Source organism: Urtica dioica, chromosome 5 (genome assembly GCF_054948205.1).
Source record: "Urtica dioica subsp. dioica isolate 48M chromosome 5, U.dioica_male_clone48M_v1_H2, whole genome shotgun sequence".
Taxonomy (NCBI): Eukaryota; Viridiplantae; Streptophyta; class Magnoliopsida; order Rosales; family Urticaceae; genus Urtica; species Urtica dioica.
Window position 1 is genome coordinate 38,033,398 of NC_142760.1, and position 11,569 is coordinate 38,044,966.

At 43.6% G+C, this 11,569-nt stretch overlaps 1 protein-coding gene and 1 long non-coding RNA gene across 2 annotated transcripts; both read left to right on the plus strand.

Annotated features, from left to right (window-relative positions):
• The first annotated feature begins 1,646 nt into the window (after nucleotides 1-1,646).
• Nucleotides 1,647-2,504, plus strand: LOC149398310 (uncharacterized). The gene is made up of 2 exons (XR_016297066.1): nucleotides 1,647-1,914; nucleotides 2,050-2,504. It is a non-coding gene; the product is annotated as an uncharacterized LOC149398310 (long non-coding RNA).
• A 272-nt stretch (nucleotides 2,505-2,776) lies between these two features.
• On the plus strand, nucleotides 2,777-4,977 carry LOC149398311 (UPF0481 protein At3g47200-like). Its single transcript, XM_089615133.1, has 2 exons — nucleotides 2,777-3,176; nucleotides 3,560-4,977. The coding sequence occupies exon 2, from the start codon at nucleotides 3,573-3,575 to the stop codon at nucleotides 4,905-4,907; it is 1,335 nt and encodes a 444-aa protein (XP_089471259.1). The 5' UTR covers nucleotides 2,777-3,176; nucleotides 3,560-3,572; the 3' UTR covers nucleotides 4,908-4,977.
• Nucleotides 4,978-11,569: the final 6,592 nt, after the last annotated feature.

An 11,569-nucleotide genomic window follows, 5' to 3' on the forward strand; every position in this document is an offset into this window, starting at 1 on the left:
AGAGGATCCCTCCGGTAGAATTCACAAAACCGGAGGATCCCTCCGGTAGAATTCCCAAAACCGAAGGATCTCTTTGGTAAAATCTTCAAAACCGAAAGATCCCTCCGGTAGAACCTGCAAAACCGTAGGATCCCTCTGGTAAAACTCACAAAACCGGAGGATCCCTCCGGTAAAATCCACAAAACCGGAGAATCCTTCTGACCAAGTTTCCATAACTTTGCACACTCAAAATCCTATAAATAACCCTTTCAACTCTCTCTCAAGGTAAGTTCTCTATGGACTTGAAAAACTATGCCTCTCTCTCACTAGAGAAACATTTCATCTCTCTACCCTCTGGAGACAAGATGAGACCCCCCCACCCCACATCTGCTAATGTTGAGCATCGGAGCGCGCGTCGGGGGAAAACCCTCTGTGCGCCCTAGTTCATGTTTCTTGATTCTCAGGTTGAAGAACGCGAAGAACACGAAGAACGCGAAGAACACGAAGGCCGACTATTGGCGAAGTGACGAGGAGCCGAAAACCACTTTCCGGTTGAAGAACACGAAGAACGCGAAGAACACGAAGAACGTGAAGAACACGAAGAACGTGAAGAACACGAAGGCCGACTATTGGCGAAGTGACGAGGAACCGGAAACCACTTTCCGATGAGGCAAAGATGACGAGAATAGAAGAACTTCACCACACCTAACCTACGTGCGGTCATAGGGTCCGACCCTAGATCGAACCACGGACGGTTCTGAATGCTAATCCAATAACGCGATTAACACCTATAAATATGTGTTGTTGTTGCAAGTAGATAATCAACTTCAGCCTTGTATTTTTTCTCTTCATTTGAGAATAAAAAATCATCAGAGTAAAAACTCCCGCAGCTTCCTTTGCTTTATGCGTTTATCTTTTGTGCACATAAGGTGCGCGATCAAATTCCCCAGCAAGTTTTCAGAATTTGAAACCAACAGATGCATGATTACACTACTACGAGTCAGTTTAGCAATTTTTATTTATTTATTTTTAAAATCACATTATTATTATTATCGTTATTATTATATATATATATATATATATATATATATATCTATTACCTCTACATATATGTGTAGATAAGCATGGGTCCTCTATATTTTATCTTCTAGCATAACAAAAAGAAACATAAAAAACAAGTGGCATAGAACGATAACTTAAGCTAAACCGCCTTATTCATTATGTTTATTCCAATCAAAATCTAACACGTATTTAACTTAAAAAAAGGTGGCTGATACATAAATACGTGTGATTAGATGCCGTTTTTGTGTGATTTAATGAGCGTTTGACAAATTTCAAACACAGAACTTAAAAGCAGAGTAATACTCTACCGATTGATTCCATGCTTCACACCCTAAACAACCAAATACATGGCCACTCTTCTTTCCTTCTCGATTACTTTTGCTCAAAAAAGAAAGACAAAACTGTCACAGCCCTTAAACAATTTCACAGCCTCAATTGGAGTCCTCTAAAAAATCCGCAATCATATTTTGTTGACAACAATAATTTAGGATCACAACCTCAACTTTGTGTAATTAAAAAAAAATTGAGATAAAAAAATCACTCGTCAATCCTGACTTCTCACTCTTTTTTGTGAGAAGATTCAAATAATAAGCATAGGTAGAAAGTCAGTTCTTTTATTTCCCTATCCTGATGTTACATGTATGTTTATGAATACGAATAGAAACTCGTTTGTGCCATGGTTAGACAGACTTCACGATGCGTTAGATAGCGTCCACGATATGTTCGACAAAATGCCGATCTTTAATGAACATAAGAGGGTTGTATATTCTATGTCTAATTGGTGTTTTTTAAAAAAAAAACAAATGATATACAGTCAGGGTAGAAATGGAGCAGTCAAATGTTGGAAAAATATAGAAGATGGAGGTCTACGAGGTATTCAACTGAATGTTGTTGTATTTGTTCTCTCAAATTATCGTTAAGAAAATTATGATTAAATTTAGGGTTCAAGTTTTTGTTGGTGTTCCCAATCTTGCGGGTAAGTGAAGTATGACATGGCATGCTTTATAGGAGTCCTTTGGTTACAATCAAGACACATGCTTATCATTTTTGCAAGCTTTCGTTCATTAAGTAGCCCGGTTCTTTCCGGGTTCCAGTGTCGAGGAATAATTTTGGTTCGGAGACTAGAGAAGCTGATGAACTGAAGAGTCTGGGTGACACCGAAGGACAAGTACAAGGAAATAGCACGGAGCATTTTGGCGATGGATTAGCTTCGAGATTGTTCTTTAGAATTTCCTTAATGTTCTAGAAAGGGCGGAAAGATTAATATAGCATTTTCTAACAAAGAATAACATTAATCAATATAACTTGGTGTCTTTTGTCTGTAACAAAGGAAGAAATTGGTTTGAAATGAGAATAATTGTGAGTTTAGTATGGATTAGTTATAATGATCCAACTATTTAGGATGTATGTGAAGCTCCTTTAGTTTCGTTATTTAAGGCATTTCTATAAATTGATTTGTTACATTTAGTGATTTATATGATCATTGACGGATTACCTTGCATGAATGTGCAGTTGTTAGTCAGTTGTAGATTGCAATCTTAAGGGTTACAAGTCAAGTCATGTAAGATTACTATGACTTAGATTTCAAGTACATGTAATTTAGATTACAAGTACATGTAATTTAGATTACAAGTTCTTTTATGTAATTTAAATTACAAATGATTTTAGCTACAGAAAAATATACCTCGGCGATATATATATATATATATATATATATATATATATATATATATATATATATATATTTAGGAGTCTTAATAGAAATAAGGGTTCCAATAAAGGAATCAAAGTCGTCAACAAGTAATAAGTTAACGAAACATCCTCGGAAATTCGTCCCTACTTCCCGGCAAAGAATTAGATTTAAACAGACCACTTGTAGATGAGAATCACATCTCTTATGTTTACTTTATTTTTTTTATTATTATTAATTTTTTTTTATAAACATTTTATCTTTTTAAATTTGCATCTTTGAATGTTTCTCACCCATGGAAAGATTTTTTAGCACTAGTGGGTGGCATCTGAATTCGCATGTAGTTGCCCTTTTTAGCACTTGTGACGTTGATAGAGATTCTGATAATCTCGTTTGCTTGAACCTGCGCTCCATATCTGGTCGATTTTGCAGCTCGTCGTCTCAGGTGCTTATCCTTTCTCTAAAGTTGCTCGAAAATGTTTAAAATCTATATTTTTTTTTTTTTTTCATTTGAATATCCATTAGAATTTGACCATACCCATTTAGACTCGTGCTGCTGATCTGGTTAATTACCAGGTTTAATTGTTTCACTTCTGATGATGCTATATGCCAGACCTACTAAATCATTGTCTATACAAGATGGAAATCGCTTGAATGTGAAAATCTGGATTAGCCTATTCATTATTTGATTGTATCCCTCTGTTTTCTTTCACCCTTTTCCTTTCAGAAGAAAAAAAAACTCTTACAAGTCAATTAAAGTATATATATATATATGTGTGCAATAGTTATTCATGTAGAATAATTAAAAGGCTCTCATATTCCGCACAGGCAGCACTTGAAGATGAATGGAACGAGCAACGCTTCTTCGGTTCAAGAGAACGAGGACTTGGTGGCTTCGTTGAAAAGGAGATTGGGAAAAAACAAGCAATTTTCGTCGGATTGTTGCATCTACCGGATCCCAGAGCGTATCTACCATGGGAACCGAAGGGCCTACACCCCCAAAGTCGTCTCCATCGGCCCGATTCACCATGGAAAAGAAGCTCTGAAAGCCATGGAAGAACAGAAATTTCTCTACCTGGAGAGCTTCCTCGAAAGGACCGGTTTAAGTATCGAGACTTACGCGATCTTCGCAGAGCAACGGGAAGAGACTGTGCGCAAACTTTACGCCGAGCGGTTCGAAGACGTTAAAACCCGTGAGTTCGTGGAGATGATCATCCTAGACTTGGCCTTCCTTGTCGAGATTCTGTTCAGGAACTATGAAGGAGTTAAGCAGCTCGGCGATCGGTTGTTCCAAAAGCCAATGAAGGTTGTGGATGTTCGGTACGATCTGATGCTTCTCGAGAATCAGATTCCGTTTTTCCTCTTGGAGGACATTTTCGAGCTCGCCAAACTGAGGCTCCCTCAAGATCAACACAGCATTGTGATAGGAAGCTCTCCAAGTGCGGAGAGAATTTCTCTCATCCAACTCACCCACAAGTTCTTCCGGTTCAAGGCTTACATGGGCGAACGAGGCTGCCCCGACGATCTCTTGACTAGGATGACACAACAACAAACTAAAATCATGCATTTCGTCGATTTCTTCCGGAAGTTCCACGTACCCGCAGGCATTCATTCGAAAATGGTAATAAAGACGCTGACGGTTCCGAGCGCGACCAAGCTCTACGAGGCCGGTGTCAACTTCGAGGTGGGACCCACCAAAAACCTGTTCGACATAAACTTCCGCGGAAAGACTCTGGTGATTCCTCTTCTAAGGGTACGGAGATCCATGGAGAGCTTCTTCCTGAACGTCCTCGCGTACGAGCAGTTGCACATGCTCGAGTACTACGTCAACGACTATGTCTTTGTCCTCGATCGCCTTGTCGACTCTGCAAAGGCCGTTGATTTGCTCACTCGCAAAGGCCTAATCGAGACCAAGCTCGCGGATCACCAAGACGTGGTCGCGTCAATCGATAGCATCGTCAGAGGAAGCATGTTAAGGCGCGAACACTTCCACTTCAACGAGCTCTGTGATGGCCTAAACCTTCATCTTAGTAACCCGTGGAATAAACGATTGGCAACGATAAAGCACACTCATTTCAGTTCTCCGCTCACAGCGTTTTACGTTCTGGTGGCAGCGGCTATATTCATACTCACACTCATGCAAACCATATGTTCGTGTGGTGTTCCGTTTAAGTAATATCAGTGTGCTGTTACCCCTTGTACTGTTGTATCCATGATTTTAGCTGATCGATGAATTATTTTTTTTAGTTCCAATTAGCCTCCACGCCATGCAATCAAACATATTCATCAGTCTTCCGTATCAAACAAACCGACTTGTTCAAATCCAAATTCCATGCTGATAAAACATAAACGATGAGAAAGTAGGACGGAGTTCTATCTCAAAACTACTTTCGATGCTTTCGATGTTGTGGGACAAAGTTTCGCGGCTTCTCTCGGCTTTCCAATCAGAACTTGTCGAGAACGTCTTGGATGAGGTCAGCGATTTCCCTGATCCGCCACTCACAATCATGATTCTTGAATACTTCACAGTATGTTGAATGTATGCATGACAGAAATAGACCTGAACCTGAGATTGTTAAAGAATTTCCATGAGATAAAAAAATAATAAATTGGCTGCTTAAGCCACGGAATCTATAGCAATTTAATTTTGGCCAACGTTTTGTAAATAATCCGTAAATAGCCTAGTTGCTTACGTGGCTGCACATTTATGACGGATTTTTTTTACAGATTTGCCCTTGTATATCTCGGATTAGTAACTTCCTATTTAGGCAGTTTTTTTTTTTTTTTGGAAAAAATATAGTAAACCAAATCAGTAAGTATTAATTTAAATTCAAATTTTTGCCGAGATTCCTTGAACATTTTGGGTCAAAAATTTAAATTTTGAGGCCGTGGAGTTGGTTACTTTAGCGCATTTTTTTAGGTAATTAGTTTCTAATTTTGTTACATAATATTATTGAAAATCTGTTAATAATATTACCATTTATTAGAAATATTTTTATGTTGATAGTTACTCATTATATTTTGGCCGCCAATAGTTGTTCAAATTTTACAGTTTCCCAGGATTCAACGTTTGAAATTGTATCTCCCAAAAATCATAACCGTCCCAAAAGCATGGATGAATGGTCGTCCTTTTCTCTAATTGATTCAGGTATGTGTTTTTATTTCATTTTATGCAGTTTTGATAATTGTTTCCTCACGCTAAGTATACCCATTTTCTCCAGTGAATTTATTTGAGCAACAATGCCATGAATCATCGAAAGCATTATTGCCTCATTCAAGTCATGAAGACCACCCGGCAAAAATTGTATTGTATGATGAACCCGATTTGAGGAATTTTCCTATGAATTTTGAAATTAATGTCAATAACGTATTTAGACGCAAAGATGTACTTCAAATGGCTATTGGCATGACTACAGTTCGCAACAATTTTGAATTCAAGGTGTTGAGATCCAGTAAAACTCGTTATAGCATTGGTTGTTCGGATATGCAGTGTTCTTGGAAGTTAAATGCGTCGGTTTGCAAGAAATATGGATTGTGGGTCATACGGTCATATGTTAAAGACCATACTTGTTATGGTAAATCTATTGTGCACAAGAATAAACACGCATCTTCTGTTCTTATTAGCAAATGTGTCAAAGATGATTTTAGGGGTTTATTGGAAAATCAAATTACGCCTTCCGGTGTTGCTGAAATAATGAGGACACGATTTAATGTGGAGGTAACATATTTTCGGGCATGGAAGGGTCGTAAAGAAGCTCTGAGGGATCCTCTTAGTGGTTTTGAAGAGTCATATAGTCATTTACCATTAGTTGGTGAAATGATTTCAAGAGAAAAACCCAGGTTATTATTTACAGCTTATTTACAATCATAGAAGTATGTAAATATTATATACATTTACACTATGGCTACAGTTTTCTATTTGTTATTTACTACGTTCTTTGTAAATTAAAGATTTATTTACATAGTACTTACCTGTTATGTTGTAGGTTCTTATACTGTGACCGAGATCGAACCTGATGGGACTTTTAGGTATTTCTTCCTGGCATTTGGTGCTTCTGTACAAGGATTTCAATTTTGCCGCCCGGTAATATCCGTTGATGGTACTTTCTTGAAAGGAAAATCTCATGGTACTTTACTTTTGGCTACTGCTCAAGATGGTGATAATCATTTGTTCCCATTAGCCTTTAGTATTGTGGATTCTGAAAATGGCAAATCTTGGTCTTAGTTTATGATGCATCTTCGAGTTGTGTATGGTATTCGAAAAGAGTTGGTTTTTGTTTCAGATAGGCACAAGTCAATTTACAAGGCGGTCAACACTGTTTTTCCGAAGGCGAAATTTGCTATATATGCATGCAACATCTTTGGGGTAATGTGAAGGCCAAATTTGGGAAAACATAAATTCAGCCTCTTTTTTATAGATGTGCTAAAGCGTATTCAAAGAGAGTTTGAATATTGGCTTAATATACTCTCCAACAACAAAGTAAACATTAGAAAATATCTTCTCAAAGCTAATCCAGAGCTTTGGGCTAGGAGCAAGTTTCCGAGGAAGAGGTTTGATGTAATGACCACAAACATTTCTGAGTGTTTGAATGTTGTTTTGCGAGAAGCTAGCACTACTACAAATTAACATATTGGGTGCGGAAGGGTATTAGGTGCGACATGTCGCACCTAATAGTCGCACCTAAGCCCATATTAGGTGCGACATGTCGCACCGGATACTCGTCCGAATGACTAAAAATTTCGCTAATGTTTAGTGTTATTCGGTGCGACAATGTCGCACCTAATATGAAATTGTCGCACCTAATACCTTTAGGTGCGACAAATGTCGCACCTAATACCTTTAGGTGCGACAAATGTCGCACCCAATGAGTTTTAAAATTAAATTTGTCAGCAAATCCCGCCGAATTTTTTTTTGGATCTGGGATTTCATATTGGGTGCGACATTGTCGCACCCAATATGATTATTAGGGTTTTAAACCCGACTTTTCTCATTTTTTCACACATTCACTCACTCTCTCTCTCTCACCATCTCACAAGGTCTCTCTCTCTCAGCCAGCCCCCGCCGCCGTCCTTCCCCGCTCCGCCGTTGCCGGCCCATCCTGGTACGTCCCCATCTCTCTCTCTATATCTCACCGTCCGTCTCTCACCGTCTCACTCTGTCTCTCTCTCTCAGCCAGTCCCCGCCGCCGTCCCTCTCCGCTCCGCCGCTGCCGGCCCTCCCTGGTACGTCCCCCTCTATTTCTCTCTCTCTCTGTCTCACCGGCCATCTCTCACTATGTCCCTCTCTCCCAGCCTGCCCTGCCGCCGCCTGGACCAGCCCCCTTCCCGCCCGCCCCACCTCCGCTTGGACCAGCCCTCCACCCCGCCCCGTCCCCCGGGACGAGGTCAGCCCTCCTTGCCCACGTTTGTGATCATAGTCCCGATTTTATCTTTCTATCAGAGACTAGACTACGGAGTGAGGGGGCTGAAAGGGTGAGAGTGTTGCTGGGTTTTGATGGCTGTATGACGGTGGATTGTGTTGGTAGGAGTGGAGGCTTGGTGTTACTTTGGAAAGAGCCTGTGAGATTCCTACTCGGGACGTTTTCGAGATATCACATCGAGGGAGATCTGGTTAACGAGTTAGGCGAGAGTTGGAGATTTGTGGGGATTTACGGAGATCCAATGAGCGCCCAAAGGAGACATACTTGGGAGCTTCTTCGTCGTCTCCGGAGCTTTTTCACGGGTCCTTGGTTAGTTGGGGGCGACATGAACGAAGTCGCCTCCAACTCAGAGATTAGAGGAGGCAGAGACAGAGGTCCCAGCCAGTTATCTGCTTTCAGAGAGATGATTTCGGATTGCGACATACATGACTTAGGTTTCGAGGGAGACCCCTTCACCTGGCGCAGAGGAAATATAGAGGAACGCTTGGATAGATGCCTTGCTAGTCATGAGTGGAGCGATCTCTTCCCTTCGGCCACTGTTCGTCACTTGAGGTTCTGGAGATCGGACCATAGACCTCTTCTCCTGCTCACGGCGGGTTTCAGAGATCGCCGGCGGAGCAGGAGGCCGAGGCGTTTCTTCTTTGAGGAGTCTTGGATAGGTGAACCTGAGTGTGACGAGCGGATCCATAGAGCTTGGGAGCCGGGCCAGAGTGGTGATCAGAGTCCGAGCTTAACTGATGCGATCCGTCAGTGCAAACAGAGCCTCTCCCGCTGGGGCGGAGAGAGGAACAGAGAGATCAGAGACAGGATTGAGAAGCAGAAGAAGATCGTTGATCTTGCGGGTCTTTCGGGCCCGGACTTCTGTATGGAGTCCTTCAGACGGGAGGAGAGACAACTTGACGCCTTAGTTCAGAAGGAGGAGCAGTACTGGAGACAGAGGAGCAGAGTGTCCTGGATACGGTGCGGGGATAAGAACACGAAGCTTTTTCACCGTAAGGCTTCTGCTAGGAGGAAGAGGAACGTTATCAGAGGATTGGAGGACGATCACGGGGATTGGCATAGTGGAGACACTGAGATAGATAGGATCGTCTCTGGTTACTTTGGTGACATTTTCTCTTCAGCGAGGCCTTCTCCTCAGAGAATCGAGTTAGTTTCTGCGGGCGTTCAGCCTAGGATCTCAGAGGCTTTGAACGCCGAGTTGGAGCACCCTTTTGAGCCAGGGGAGGTGAAAAAGGCCCTTTTCTCGATGGATGCAATCAAGGCCCCGGGAAGTGACGGCTTTCCCGCGATCTTCTACCAGAGATATTGGGACGTAGTAGGCGAATCGGTCTTGAAGACCTGCCTTGGGATTCTTAACGACGAGGACGAGGTGACCACAATTAATGATACTGTGGTCACCCTTATCCCCAAAGTCGAGGACCCGAGACGGGTCAGTGACTTCAGACCGATCAGCCTGTGCAATGTGATCTATAAGATAGTGGCCAAATGCTTGGTCAACCGTCTTAAGACTACTATGCACGATGCTATCTCTGAGTCCCAGAGCGCTTTCGTTGGTGGTAGACTGATCTTCGATAATGTCATGGTTGGTTTTGAGGCTCTCCACACGATGAAGCGGAAACGCTTCGGAAATGGAAAGTGTGCGTCCCTCAAGCTTGACATGGCGAAGGCCTTCGACAGGGTTGAGTGGGCCTACCTGGAGTCGATGATGCTGAGACTGGGATACAGCACGCGGTGGGTGCACCTTATCATGAGATGCGTTACCTCAGTCAGATTCGCTTTCAACATCAACGGCTCCATCCGAGGCAGTGTGACTCCTTTCAGAGGCCTCCGCCAGGGGGACCCTCTCTCTCCTTTCCTTTTCCTCTTCTGCTCTGAGGGTCTCTCGAGCCTCTTTCGTGCGAGCGAGGATTCTGGAGCGATTTTTGGAGTCCGGTTCCGGGACCTTCATGTGTCTCACCTTCTCTTCGCGGATGATAGCTTGGTTTTTTGTCGAGCGACACCTGAAGAGTGTGAGAGGATTACAGACATTTTACGGACTTACTCTGAGGCCTCGGGCCAGTTGGTGAACTTTCAAAAGTCCGATGTTTGTTTTGGTACGGAGGTTAGCGATGAGGAGGGTGAGGTTCTGGCTCAGATCCTAGGTGTTAGGAAGACGGACTGCCATAAGCGATACCTGGGTCTTCCCGCGTTCACTGGTCGGAAGAAGGCGGAGCTTTTTGGGTTTGTAAGAGACCGCGTTTGGGCTAAGATTAAGAGTTGGAATGGCCACTCCCTCTCGCAGGCTGGCAGAGAGGTCCTCATTAAATCCGTCCTTCAGTCGATCCCCAGTTACGTGGCCTCATGCCACAAGATCCCGCTGCGTTCGATTAGAGACATCCACTCGGCGATCGCCAGATTCTGGTGGGGGGGTGGAACAGCGACGAAGAAGATCCACTGGTGTAAGTGGGAGGACCTCACGCGGCACAAGTCAGAGGGCAGGATGGGCTTCAGAGATCTGGAGAAGTCCAACCAGGCCCTTCTGCCTAAGAGTGTCTGGAGGCTTCTCAGGAGACCGGATAGTCTGGTAGGACGAGTCTATAGACAGAGCTACTTCCCCGACGGTGATATTATGACGGCTCTCCCTGGTTCGTGTAGCTCTTCCATATGGCGCAGTCTTCTTTGGGGACGTGAGATCATTCAGTCCGGTTCGAGATGGAGGATCGGAGACGGGGAGTCTGTGTTGGTCATGGGCGACAGTTGGATTCCGAGGGAGAGACCGGCCACCTGGATTGACCCACCTTGGATTCCCCCCGATATGCGGGTAGTTGAGCTTATGAGACTCGACGGTAGCTGGGACGCTGATCTTATCACAGCGATGTTCGGGGAGGAGGACGCTGCGGCGATCCTGAGCATTCCGTGTGGGGGTGAGGGCATTCCTGACGTGCGACGCTGGCATTTCACCGAGAACGGAGAGTACTCCGTCAAGAGTGGCTTCCGTGTCGCGATGGAGAGAGCCAGCACTCCGGTCGCCAGTTCTTCAGACCCGACGGTGATGGAGAAGTGGTGGACGAAGTTCTGGCAGCTGAGAGCTCCTCCTAAGGTGAAACTCTTCTGTTGGCGAGTCTGTTTAGGCACGATCCCGGCCAGAGCAGTCTTAGCCAAGAAGAGGATCACCTCTGACGACAGCTGCCCTGTCTGTCAGGAGGCGAGAGAGACTGTTTTCCACACTTTTTGGGGTTGCAGGTGGAGCAGGAGAGTCTGGAAAGAGGTGGGCTTCGGCCACATTCTTCCGCCTTTCAGAGACGGCGATGCTTTCGACGCTATCCTCAGAGCGACGGAGACCCTTGAGGTTCGTTTCCATGAGCTTTTCATTATCATTATTTGGGAACTTTGGAACCACAGGAACAATGTCTTGGCCGGGAGATCAGCTTGGAGCCAG